This window comes from Pogona vitticeps, chromosome 3, assembly GCF_051106095.1.
Source record: "Pogona vitticeps strain Pit_001003342236 chromosome 3, PviZW2.1, whole genome shotgun sequence".
Classification (NCBI taxonomy): Eukaryota; Metazoa; Chordata; class Lepidosauria; order Squamata; family Agamidae; genus Pogona; species Pogona vitticeps.
The window spans coordinates 256,189,813-256,204,171 of record NC_135785.1 but is presented as its reverse complement, the minus strand read 5'-3'; the positions used below and the strand labels follow the sequence as shown (position 1 = coordinate 256,204,171).

The window sequence follows — 14,359 nt, the reverse complement described above, 5'->3', positions numbered from 1 at the left end:
ACTTCAGTATCCACGGGGGGATTGGTTCCAAGCCCCCTCCCTGCAGAAAAATGTGGCGGTATTGAACACTACACATTGCGTAGTCCCTGACTCCCTCTAGTGACCAGTTCTGGTAAATATTTCTGGGCAGTGGGTAAGTGAATCAGTGGATAGTGATTGGAAGGGCCTACTGTATAGGCTTTTTCCCCAGCCATCACTGCTGCTAGGGCTTAAGTAGACATAAGGACAGCCAGAATCAGAATGGCTATGTGTTTTATTTTACAGAGGAGAATACTCTGCTTGACATCCAGTCCAAACCAAGCATAAGGATTAAAGGATTAAGAGGCAGCAGAGAGCCCTTGGAGTTGCCCATCTACAGTCAACAGTTGGACAACAGACATTATGGTGAGAGGTACTGCATTGCTGCTGATATTATTTCCCACTTTTTTTACAACTTTTTACACACTGTACATTAGCACATGCAAATCTGCAGTCTCTTTTCTTTTTGGTGATGCATTCCCCTTTTGAGAAGAGTGGATTCCCTAAGCCATGATGGGAGATGATGCTGAAGGGTCAGAGCTTGAAAGACCTCTGGCTACTCCAGAAGGGGCCCAGCACAGAGCTGAGCAGATCGGAAGCAGAGCCAGAGCAGAAACTAATAAATTATTATGAGGGTCAAATTGTATATTACAGGTAAGTCCATCTTTAGAAGCTAAAATGCACTAATGTTCCAGAGACACTGTTCAAATGACTGAGCAACTGCACTACCAAAGATGCTTCGATCCAGAAAGATCAGTCACAACAAAGGTAGCTGCTTTGTGAACTGTGGGAGGTGTGAAAAACTCCCACTGTGACACCCCCAGATCTTCCAGCAATTCTCGGACCCTTTTTCTAATGACAGGTTATCTGTAAAGTTTTGCTTTATCCTGGAGTTTCCATTAGTTATTAAACTCAAATACTGATTACTAAACAGGATACTTATCGCACTGATCAGACCAGAACATGAGAAGAGGCCAGCTAGATCAAATCAAAGTGCTACGTAGTTAAATTCTACAATATAACTCAGTATTAGATGAAGAAATACTTCCCTTCCATTTGTCAGCATTTAGTTTCAGTGAATGAGCTCACTGGTTTCTAGAAATGGATGATGTCCATATTAGGCCCAACCAACACAGAGAGAAATGTGTCTCGTCACATTTTGATTATTCTTAATACAGTGGTGCCTCGCTAGACAATGATAATCCATTCCACTGAAATCGCTGTTTAGCAAAATCATTGTCTAGCGAAAAGCATTTCTCCATTGGAATGCATTGAAACCTCTGCTTCACAGAAGGCCCCGTGAGGGAATCACACTCCCAACCTCTGGCTCTTCAGTCAGAGACCTAAGCCACTGAGCTATCCGGCCAGCTGTGATGATGTAGAGGTCCATCTTAATAGAACGTGATGAGTCTGACTTCATAGGGCAGAGGATCCGCGCTAGGTTCTACTCTGAACCTTGCCAGAGCTCTCCAAATCGCTAACCCTATTCCTAGAATATGTCCCCCCTCCAGTTTCCTTACCTACCATGTTTTGAAGACAATACAGTAGCTCTGTTAAAGGCAGAAGACTCAGCCACACTGTTCTCTCTTTTTTTTCCCCTGGTTGATGACCCTGTTCGTCCAAGACTCACATTTCTTTTTCGGTGTTCGGGCTTTTGAGAATCCTACCCTATCATTTGGAGAGAATGGAGAAGCAGCTCATGTCCCCAGTTATTTTTAGGGCACAGCTGGCTACAAATCCAGCTATTCTTAGGACTCAGACCTCTTTGTCCAAGTGCGGAATGGGCTTCTCTGCTCTTCCGTCTAATTTAAAAGCAACCACGTCGATGGGCTGCTAGAGAGTGAAGCCCAAGCTGTAAAAAAAATAGTACATATGTATCATGTTTAAAGACCAGAAAATCTTGAAACTAAGAAGCAGAGGATGTAACAAGTGGGGGGACTAGATCAAATCAAGCCTGAAAATGTTGAAGCTGAGGCTGTCCTCCTTTGGGCACATCATGAGAAGACAGGATTCTCTGGAAAAGACAATAAGCCTGGGAGAGGTAGAAGACAGCAGGAAAAGAGGAAGGCCAAATACAAGATGGATTAACTTCCTAAAGGAAGCCACTGGCTTGAGTTTAACATTGATGAGCAGGGCAGCAGGGGTAAAAAAATCATTTAAATAAACATGTTGTGTTTTGGTCAATATCTCCCATGAGCCCCAAACAGCATGGGCAGAAGCAAGAGCTTTTAAGAGGCACATCCAAAATACCAAAAGATGAAATGTTCCTGGAGTCCACCCTGCAGGGGTATACAGAGCCATGGGTTTTATTCTGATGTTCCTCTAACCCTTTCCACCCACCTTCATAGAATCAGAGAATAATTGAGTTCCAAGGCCATTGGGTCCAACCCCCTGCTCAAGGTTGTCTTCCTAATTTTCCTAAAATGTTTATGAGTCCCATGGATTGAACACATGCACATACATATTACACATACATGTGCACAGGTTCCCACGTCTTGTTTAATTCTCCCTTCCTAGAACCAATCTAGGCCTGCCAATTTCTTTAAACAAACAAGAACAATGGCTGTGTTGTTGAGCCCTTAACAGCAGTACAAAACGAAGAACTTCAAGATGCAAAACTTTCCTGCTCTGCCTTATGGCCAGTCTCCCTGCTCCATGATAGAGCAAGAAGGTTCACTCCCTATGATGCTGCTTGTCTAGATGCTGTTGGAGCAGGGTTTCAGAAGTAGCAAAGAAGATGGCACATCTCAGCCAAGGAAAGGCAAAGAAGCCTAACAGCCTAATGGAGCCCGCACAAACTGTAACTCAGAACACGCCACGGCATTAGATCGTTTTAATCAGATTATTTAAAATTCAAGCTAATGAGGTGGAAATGCTGTCTGGGTTTTTGTGCAGATTAAGCGGCGATCCGGCTTAAACAGAAAGAAACGCGATGCATTATCAATATGAGTTTATTCATGTGTTGGGGTTTGCACACTTTTAATCATCCCTCTGCGATCTCACATTGAATTATCTGAATACACCAGTGTTTCAGTATCCTTAACAGGGGGAACATTTTGCTTTTCACACATGGACTTTTCCAAATTCAGTTCCCATCCTGTCCCACTGCGAGAAGCAGCAGGCACTGAGAAAGAGTTGGACCATCTGCTCTCAGACAAGGGCACAGAAGGCTGAACGGTACAGATTCCTGATCCGATGTGACAACGAGATGGAGTGTTTGATTTTCAAGGCAATTGCCACACCAGAGTTTGCAAACACCTAGATAGCTTCTGACTGGAGCAGAATAGAACCCTTTTCAAGTGTTTAATTCATGGATAAGCTCACCATGCTAAGAGGTGAGGTCTTGTTCCCTTCACTGCTTATATACATAAGGAAATAGATACAGCAGATAAGATTCCTGCTTGGATGTCAGCTCTCCATGTGAGCAAGAGACTTGATTTTCCTGACTTCTCCTGAAACCCAGTTTTTGCACCTGCAAAGATCCTGTACACAACCCTGAGCAGGACAACTCCTCAGCAGGACACGTTGCTTTAAGCATGTAGAACCGTAGAATCATGAACTTGGAAGGGGCCTATGAGGCCATCGAGACCAACCCCCAACTTCATCCCACCCTCCCCCTTTCATATTGTGTCTTCTTCGATAACAAAGAGCAACACAGGTATTACACATTGGTCAGTTGAGCTGCCCATCAATCAGCCTTGGATTTCTCTGAACTCAAATCTACTGTTCCAGATTTTCAACCTCCAAAGGATCAAAGGAAAATGTGGGACTTCAGAGAACTCCTGATCTGATTTGATTATTGCTTTGGGCATTCTCAATTCTCACAGGATTTGTTCAAAAATAGACCAAAAAAAACAAACATTTTCTGAATAAATTACAGATCCAAAGCACATCTCCAATATGTCATTTTAAAAAAACAACAATATTTTAAAACCGGGAAAGGCAATCTCAATCCCAAATTGGAATTTTTCTTCATTACTAGGTTTAGAGTGCTATTCAAGAAGGAGAACCTCTAAATATCATAAAATCTGTGAGCTCCTGAGAAAAAGCTTTTGTATATAAACATCTGCCTTATCGTATCAGTGGGCTATTTAACATATGCCATCATCCTGGATTGCAAAGCTGTAGACTGGTTTAGTGCTAGAAAAGAGATGGGGTCATCTACGAGGTGGTATCCCACCAAGATGATTAACCAACCAGAAATACCGAGGCGTCTTTAAATCTAGCAATGAAAGTCCTTTGTTCAGGCTCTGAGTGCACAGAACAAAAGGATTTGTGGCTAAGACCCATTGCAGCGAGTCTTCTTAGGAATCACTGTATTAATGCACCTAAAAGAATTAAATTTATTTTTCATTCATTTTGAGCTGATAACCGTAAAAATACTTGAATCTGATTTTTGTATTGCTGGGGCTACGTGCCATCAAACTCACTTAAGGTGACTCTATTAATTATTTCTTTTAAAATCCTATCATTTATAGTCCTGTTCATGTCTTATAGACTTAAGTTCCATGGCCAAGGGGTTCTCAAGTTATTCAAGAATAGATTACCACTGCCTTCTGCACAGTACTAACAAGAGTTAGACTGTCACTACCACCATCTATGAAATATCTTCTGCCATTGTCGCCGTCTACTACAGCTTTTGCCCGGTAGCTGCCCTTCAAGAGTTTCTCCAGCTCCATCATCAATGTTGGAACTATTGATCCTCTTTCTGCTGATGCAGCTGTTAGTTCCTGAGGAGACTGGATGCATTTTAGTCTGGTCTCTCAGCTTTGACCTTGGGTGACTCTGATAGAACTCCAGACTCGGCACAGAGTCCAGACTCCTGAAAGAATTGTGCTCTCCTTTCCTGACACACTCAGATACCCTTACTGCAGTAAGGTGTGCATCCAAGAAGGGGGATTTTGGCATAAGGACCAAAAAGTTAAAGCCCACGACCCTGATAGCTTGCGAGACACAGATGAGAAGGAATTGCATGCAAGCGGATGAACAATTTAGCAGAGTTGGGTAACAGTTTAAGTGTTTTAATTTTAATTGAAATGTAATCATATAATAAGCATAATTCTATTTTAATACTTGTAACCTACTGTATTTTCTGTTGGCGTTATTTCAACATTGTACAGTGGTGCATCGCAAGACGATTGCCTCGCGGGATGATTAATTCACAAGATGATTAGTTTTTTCGATCGCTGTTGCGCTTCTCAAGACGATGGTTTCCTATGGAAATAGATTTCAGTGCATTCCAATGGGAAACCGTGTTTCACAAGATGATGTTATCTATGGACGATTTTCGCAAAACAACTATTTTCCCATTGGAATGCATTAGATTTCAATGCATTCCAATGGGCAACTGCGTTTCGCAAGATGATGTTTTCACAAGACAGCGATTTTCACGGAACGAATTAACATCATCTTGCGAGGCACCACTGTATGCTGTTTCTGGTGGGTTTGCCTGGGAGGTATCCTTTCTGGGCTGGTATGACTATCAATTAATCCAGTAGTAACCAATTGTTCCTTCCCTGCCTCTGATTATCACACCTCTCTGCTTAAGAGTTTCCACCACCCCCTCTCTTTTAGTCTGCAGTTAGAATGTACTCTGCAGGAATCTGCTTCAAGCAGACTGTGAGTCTATTGAGGTCTGTTGTTGTAAGCAATTATTTTTGTACCGTATGCTGTTTTTGAGCTGTTCAACTGTGAGTAAATGGAACCTTTTATTCTTTCTTTTACCAATGCTTCCGAGTGAGTTATTGAGATGGTAAGTGCCAGTTGATTGGACAAGAAGGGGTTGTCTATTCTGGGGACACTTGAAGCTATTTCTGCTCTGTAAGTCCTGCATTTCTGCTGCACAGCTGGAGTTTAACCAAAATTCAAACTCTGCAATTCTTGTGAAGCCTTAGCTCTGATTCAGTATTTTTTTTGGGGGGGGGGAAATATCCTGGTGGATGAAGGTTAAGATACCATGGATGGCCACACCTTGTTCCTCCATGCTCTGGACTTCCTCTAGCATATTCTGAAATATTCTGTAGTCCACCAACATCCAAGAAGAGAGATGTACAGCCTCTGGACCTTCCTCCCATCAATATTTCATGGTCCGCTAGAGCACATGTTCAGTACTGGTGTTCCCAGTGCTGATGAAATTATTAAAATCTCCTTTAGATATATTGTGGAAAAGATACTTTTTTTAACCAAAAATCTATCTCCTAGCTGGCATGCAAACTGGAAGTTACCAAAAAAGCTTGATTTAAGGCTGCTTTTTCATACACACCTACTCGAGGATAAGTCTCTTTTTTTAATCAACAGATACGCTTCCAAGTACTGTAAAACTACACAGGGCCGTGCTACAAATTGTACACCCAGTTGTTTATGCTATCTACTTTGTAATCTCTCGCTGTCTCTCCAACAAAGGAGTTATTTTCATGTTGGATGAATTGTGTTGTTTTGAGCCACAGGCTCAGTCTAGTCTAAGTGAGATCACTGCTCTCTTAAGCAGCATCATTGTCATTAAGGGGACTTCCCCCGCCCCAGCCATCCAGTTATCCAACTAACCAAACTATAAGCCCCAGATTTTAGTGCAATTGTTTATCATCATGATCCCAATGGGAATTATACAACAATGGTAGATGCCACTGCCTCCGAGAGGCTCAGCCTTTCATGTGGCTTATGAAAAAAATCAAGAAATCATCAATAATGCTCAACTTCTGTAACATGAGCTTGTTAAATCTGCAAGAAGATACAAAAACCCATTATCAAGCAAGGGATAATGACCATGAAAATACATATAATGGAGCCCAAATGCATCATCTTTCAAAACGCCTTTGGACCACCTGATGGTTGCCCAGCTGGTATCCTTGTAAATATCTGCTTTGCAAGACCAGAAAAGGACAAAAGCAGACAAATCTAGGCAGCATTTGATTGCCCATAAAGCAAAATAAACTTCAACACATCTTCAGCCAGAGGAACTGTAAATTCAAAGTATTTTTTTCTATCCCAAACACACACTGCCCTTCCTTTTCTTGTTACAACAGAAACTACAGTTGTTTACCTGACTTGTCAACCTACTGGCATTAAAACCATAATTTTCTGGAGCATCCTGTTATTGAATATAAGCATACACTCATCACATATTTGTCTTTTTCTTTTAAAATTACTTTACGGGGCAGATGCCAAATTACAGAAGCTGTCCCACTTTCTCCTACACATTAAGTTTACATTATATAATTTAAAACAACATTTCTCATTAATTTAAAGTCCACATAAGGAGCAGGCTTGCCTTACTAAACTCTATTGACTTTGAATCAGAAAAGTTGCGGATTGAAACCAAAACTATTATCAGGGAAGAAGGCAAAAAGACAATTCTTGTAGTAAAAGGAAAAGAAAAAAAAACTGGGATAAATTATGGATGTTCAAGATGTTGCAATGAAACCTTTTATTTTATACGGAGCAAGTAATATCTGATGTTCGAGCTGAATTCCAAAACGGAGGAGGCACTTGAAATCATATTGCACGTATCTGCTGGCTACTGGAGCACACAAAAGAATTTCAGACCAATCCATGCCTTATGGATTATAGCAAAACCCTTGACTGTGCAGATCATGAGAAACTAGGGGGGGGGGGTGTTCTGAAAGAAATGGGTGTGCTTCAGCACTTCATGTGTGATCTCAGAGGGCAACAGATCGTATTTACGAATTATTCGGAACTTGAAGCAATTGCCCAACAAAAGCTATGCCATTTGGATTACACCAACAGAACTAGGCAAGAAGATTTTGGCCCTCGTGTTTCCCCAAAGCTTCCCTACCCCCACCTCCCACCCTGCCAGCTTTGCTCTAGGTATTATAGTCTTCAGCTAGGAAAACAAAACACAACTTCCTAATTCGTGTTCTCATACCATTTCCTGATATACATCTGGGGTGGGGAGAAGATTTAGATTTAGTTTGGCTTGTGAGGGTTAATGCAGTCACAAGAGTGAGCAGCTCACCTTACACGGGCTTTAGCTAGATCCTGACCACAGCAGCACAGTCCTTAAGAGGCCCACTCACCCACCCCATTTCAAGATACAGCTAGATTTCGCCAGTAGAAGTTCTGTTGTGGGCAGATCTCAGCCCCCCTCCAATGATCTTGAACCTCAGATGCCTTAATAGGCAGCCTTGCCCCATTTGTGCACCTTTTTCACTTGAATCACATGAAGTTATGGGTTGAGATGGATGACGAGCTCTATTCTGGAAGAACACGGTAACCTACAAAAAGTAACGGGGGGGGAACCAACCCAGTTTTCCTGCCCTTTCTTGACGTAATTCTGAGCCCTCAAGCATAGGCCTGATCTTATAGGTCTTGCAACGCTTTAGAGGGGCATTCATTTTTGGAACCTTAATATATCTGCAGTAGGTACACTTTGTGACGTTGGAGGGGGGGAAGGGAATGTTTTTAATATCCTGGATGATGGAACCTGATCCAGATGGTCGCACAGAAACCTCGAGGAATCGCCAAGAATATTATAGTTTACAAGGTAGGGTATTTAAAAGCTATGATGAACTATTTGCAGTTGGTTGGTCAGCTCAGTGGTTTTGGTACCTGGCTGAGGAGTCAGAGGTAAATTCCCCATTATACCTCCAGATACAAAAGGCAGCCTATGTGGCCTTGAGCAAGCTGCACCGTTCCAGGATGTACCAGAAGAAGGGAAGGGTAAATTCTGAAAAAGGTTGTCATCAGTCAGAATTTATTTGACGGCACATCATTATTATTATTATATTATCTATTTGCTACTTTATGCCCCACTTTTCTTCCCTTAAAATGGGACGGATGGCTAACCCTTTCCTCCCCATTTTATCCTCATGCAAACTGTGCTGAGTTGGGCTAAGAGTAGAGATGGGCACAGCCTGGCTTCCCTGCCCTGCCTCCTCTGGATACTACCTCTGAGTGGGCGCCCACCAGAGGAGGCAGAGCTTTGAATCGCGAAACACCTGTTTGGCCACTAAACGAACTGGCACGAACTGCCGAACTGGAGGTTCATGCCCATTTCTATCAGAGAGTATGACTTGCTGAAGGACAGGCAGTGAGATTCACAGTCAAGTGGAAATCAGAACCCAGGCTTTCCCCAGCCCTGGCTCTTAATGTTGTTGTTCTCACACTTGGAGGCTTCTATGTTGGGCCTAAAGTTCCTGAGAGTTCCTCTGACCCTTCAGTTGTGCCCTAAAGAGAATAAGAAGCCAGTGCAAATATCAGCATAATTTGTTCACAGTGCCCTCTTCCTGCCTCTTCCCCCACTTTATTTCTTTGAAGATCCGAACTGAATTTAAAATTTCCGGGAAAAGATATTTCAGCTCAAAAAGCCTCTTGTGTCATTTATGAGGACATTGGGGAAACTCTCCTATATTTTGAAGGACTGCCACATCCCAAACATTTTTAATTTTACAAAAATCTGGCCACTAGAGGACAACTCGCATGAGTGGGTGTAACCCTCCAAGGTTGAGGCATTGGTGTACACAGCCCCCATGGAGACCTCAGGAGATCACCCATCCTTGTATTAGATTATTACGGATAACAGTTATTTGCATCTCAAAACAAAGAATCATCATCATCAAGTCAATTCTGACACATGGCAACCCATTTCAGGTTTTTCTAGGTAGAAGAGTATTTAGAGGTAGTCTACCATTCCCGGCAGATCTTTTCCCTGGAGGCACAGTGAGTAATCGAACTCCTAGCCCCTGGCTCCATAGCCAAATACTTAACTCACTCAGCCATCTAGTCAGTTATAGACATATTAAGAACAGACACATTAAAACTCACAAGAGAGTCAAAACCTTACATGAGAGATGGAAACTGGCTTGTTTTGATATATACTAGAGATGGGGATATTTGTATTCGTATATGAATACCAATATCGCTGCACAGGTGGAAATAACGAGGGTCTGGCACATTGGGGCTGGACTGTCCGCTCACGATTTCACCACTAAGGCTTCCTATCACACTGTTCTCCACAATGGATTGGCCACTCTCCAACCTAGCAGAGAGGCTTGTCATCCCGCCTCCTGGCAGGAGTGGGCAATCAATTGCGGACGATAGGAAGGTCCAACAAGCTCGTGTCACTGGCGAAATTGTGAGTGGACAGTCCAGCCCCATGGGGCCAGGCCCTCGTTATTTCCACCTGTGCAGGGATATTCGCATACGAATACCCCCATTTCTAATATATACTAATGCCTTAGATACCAGATTCCCAATGCTTTTCAAAGTTACACTAATACTTCTTCAGGAAAAGCATATTCGGTGGCCAAAATCCTATTGTGCAACTACAAACATGCGACTTGAGATGGCAGGTACAGCAGCTGCCCTAGTGCCAAAGCACAAGTACAAACCTTGAAGCCCTCCCATCGGCACATTGCATGACTGGCCACAGTGAAGACACACGACTACCTGCACAATTCCCACATGTACACATTTTTAATTCTCACAAAATTAGGCAGCTAATTGCTCTCTCATGTTAAACTATTTGTCAGTGTTGTCAAGTCAGACAAATCTGCATGAGGACCCAAAGGTTCAGTGCTTGCACAAGCAAGAAGAAGTGTGTGTGACGGCCTCAGATCAGAGCTCCATCTGTGCCCTGCTATTCCTGCTGAGTTCTTGCTCAAACTGGCTGCCTAGTTCAGTTTGGTTCACTTCTCAGTTCATGTCAGCAGCTCCACATGTTGTTCCCTTCTAAATTTGGGCCAAACTCTCCTCTAATGAGTGAGTGGGAAAGGCTTTGCCCCCACATCATGACAGAACTGATATATTACAAAGCATAGCTAAAGCCTAGCATAAACACTGTTTCTGGCACCAATGTTAGAAATGTTAGCCTTGTAAGAATACTTATCCTGTGGTTTAATTCCAAGTAAAACAAGTCACAGACAACAGACACAGCACCAGTGTGTTCAAGCTCTACTGGACACATTTTCCCAAGCAGCCACAGAGCAATGATCAAAAGTACTAACTACTCTGCAGAGTGGACAAGGTCAATACCACCAGCAGGAAAAGCACAGCATATCCAGAAACAAAGGTGATCTGCTTTTGTGAGACACCTCCTCAGATCTTAGCTGCAACAACACAATATATCCATTGTTGCATCTCTAAACAGCAGTAAAAATGATCCATGGTTGCTTCCCTTTTTATGGGCCATATATAAATAATGACATGGAATGTGTGAAACAATCATATATGCCCAGGCTGGGAATGCCAGTCCACCAACTTAAGCCTGTCTTATCTGAGACATGGAAGGTCTCAAGAGTCTCTGAAAGGGATCGTTCCCAAACCTGATTCGTACAGTCTTGTAACTAGAGAGTCCAGGTATCAGACTTGGCCGAGAACTTCTACGTGCAACCTTGATATCTACTGCTGAGCCCTCCACCCTTTTCTCCAGTTCTGCTGTTCACTTGTAATGTCTGTGAGTTGCCATTTGGAAAGCCTAGCTATGAGCAGTGAAAAAGAGACAAAGGGTCTGCAGAATTTATCACAGCCACTATTAAGTGTTTCCTTCCCTCCTCCCTTTCTTTATTAGTATTTCCAAAACAAAATATTTCAGGTACAATGTAATTATTATTACATTGCAATATAATTATTAAGCAGAGTTTTAAAAAGGCCAAAACCTCAAGAGAGCATTGTTTCACATAAAAGACAGATTACCCAAATACTGTAATGTCACACCCTCAGGCATAGTTGGGAAATCTCTTGTCCTCCAGATGTTCTAGCATGGCAACTCCTATCCTCCTCCTCTGTTAGGTTGGCTGTGGCTCCTGAGAGCTGCAGCCCAACAATACTGGAAGGAACATAGGTTCCCCATTCCTGTTCTAATGTAACAACAACAAAATAACTCCTGTTCAAATAGGAACAGGCTAGATTCCCTACAGATGCTGTGAAAGGAGGCAGGGCTTAGGTTTAGGCTCAGAACCTAACATCAGTAGGCTATTGTTTCACTCTCTGACATCCAAGGGAAAGGCAGCCATTCATTCTTGGAAGTAAACTGTCAAGCACTGAGAATATTATCATGGGCTAGAGAGAAACTGCTCTCTGTGGCAAGAGTTGCTCTAAGAGAGGTAGGAGGACTTGTCTCATGCGCAGAACAAAAATGCATGACATGACAGGCACCCCATCAGATCCTTCCAATAGCCAAGTCATTCTTCCATAGGAAGACTTGGCCATGGACACAGTATCTGTAATAATAATATTATTAATAATAATAATAACCATAACATTGTATGCATACTTTTGTGAAGTGGAGCTGGTTCCAAAAAATACTGGTAACTTAGAGCAATACAAGCTGCGAATGCTTTTATAATACTATATAAAATGCGAAACATCATTTAAATCACATTGCTTTTATCAGCAGTTTTATTCAACATATGACTTGGGAAAGAGATCCTGAGTCGTCATCTTTCATTTTGTTTATCTACCAGATGACAGCTACTAGATAACAGAAATATGACTGTCCTTTTTAGAAGTACCCCTTTAAAATAATGGTAATATTTTGGAAAGGTTTTACTATCTCAGTATAAACTATTGGCTTTGACAATTACACATTGATTATTTTGTAAATTATGCTGCATACTTTGAAACCATTTCATAAACCCTAAATGTATAATAAATTACTGCAAAGAATTCTTGATTTTGTGAGGGTTTTTTAAAAAAATGTTTGCTGGGATTCTTAGAACTCTCCTTCCTATTCATCAGGTCCTGGCGCTACAAAAGCCAGCAAGGTTTTTAATAACCCCAAATCTGCATTAAAAATGTGTCCTAAGAGACTCTCAAACAATTTTGATTGATGGTGGAAAAAAGTCTGCTTGCATACAAATAAAAATGCATGAAATGCTTTTCTTTCACCTCTCAACAGAAAAAGAAACAACAATTTCATTCTCCCATTCAAATGCCTTTAATGGAAATTTGCCATGTATGTGAAATCCAGTTTATTTTAAAAACAAGACAAAAAAAATGAGATAGGAAGCTTCATAGCCCACCTTTCTTCTTGACCGGCATTCTCGTTGTTAATTCTGGCACTGGACACAAGCTCTTATTTACCGGTATCAACAGAGTCCCGCTGGGATTGTCTTGTGAGGTCAGAAATTTGCCATCCGCTTCAAAATGCTTACATAGTTCAGTTCAGAAAGAGTGCTCTATATTTTCATTTTCCACGTTGGCACTCACAGCTTTCCCCAGTTTAAAACTTCCAATACCACCCGTAAAACAGCAAGAGGGAGGGGGAAAGGTTAGAGTTTGCCAGAAGAGTTGTCAAAATCTGCAAAATACTTCCCGATCTATAAAAATATACAAGAGAAAACACCTGTCAGCCTACAAAAATGTATAAGAATCCCTTGTGACAGGAAAGGTTTTGTCTGTTATAGAAGTTAAGTGAATGTAGAAATATAATTAAGGCACAGTCCCAAGTGTTGGCAGTTCTAATAATCCAGTTCAACACACTCCAGCCCCACTGAAGCTGAACATCAGTTCTCAAATAATCCAAGCAAAACTTCTGAGGAAGACAAATCCAGTTCAAAGGGACTTTTTGTTGCAATCTCAGGTGACTTTTATCAGTTAGATTCAGCACAGGATGCTCACGGTGGTCTTCAGCGCATCTGAAGAAAAATGTTCCAGGTTTCACTCAGTTACTCAAACAGTAATCACTTTCATTTTTATTTTCTCCACCCAGCGTTCTAGCCTTTAATGTCTCTCTGATCCTCACTTGCATTAAGCCCAAGAGGATTGAAAGCAATCCCTTGACAAGGAATTATTAAAGTGACAGTGCTATTCACAGGGCAGACTGTTGTGCATTGGAATCACTTGACTTTTCCGCCGTTCACTCTCTGTTCAGGAGCAGCTATGTAATGAGAACGAGGCAAAGTTCAGAGAAAGATTCCCCAAACGTTTTTCAGAGAGGCTGGAATATTAATGAAACACAAAGAAAGCCATGAAGTCAATCCACAGTTTCCACACTCATTCGTGCAGCTGGTCGGCCTCAACATAACCTCATATTTGCCCCCTTTTTTCCTCCTGGGAAAAGAAAACAATACAATGACATAGTTTTCTTTCCTTTTCATAGCAGTGGAAATAAAAGAACAAGTGCAAATTTAGTCTCCAAATGTTTTGCTTTAGGCACATGATGTGAAGTCTCTGTACAAGTAACTCATAACCCTGAATTGCAAATATCTTTTTTAGTGGCCAATTGACCAGATGGGTGGGATATAAATACAATAAATAAAATTTTAAAGAGTAAAAACTGTTTAGGAGTTTTATTGCTCTCCTTGAACTGTTTGCAAACAGTCATATTTTCCTGTTCCAGACAAATGCATGTTTCTTTATAAAATCAAAGTATTATAATACATTG

At 41.7% G+C, this 14,359-nt stretch overlaps 1 protein-coding gene across 9 annotated transcripts in view; it reads right to left on the bottom strand.

The window, feature by feature from the left end:
• DLG2 (discs large MAGUK scaffold protein 2) overlaps positions 1-14,359 on the bottom strand; it is a 1,097,443-nt gene that overhangs the window by 1,079,797 nt on the left and 3,287 nt on the right. For all 9 annotated transcript variants that reach the window (XM_078390148.1, XM_078390151.1, XM_078390152.1 and 6 more), the window contains exon 2: positions 12,996-14,025. In XM_078390148.1, coding sequence (XP_078246274.1) covers positions 12,996-13,014 — 19 coding nt within the window. In that variant the 5' untranslated portion in view covers positions 13,015-14,025. The remainder of the gene's footprint in view (positions 1-12,995; positions 14,026-14,359) is intronic.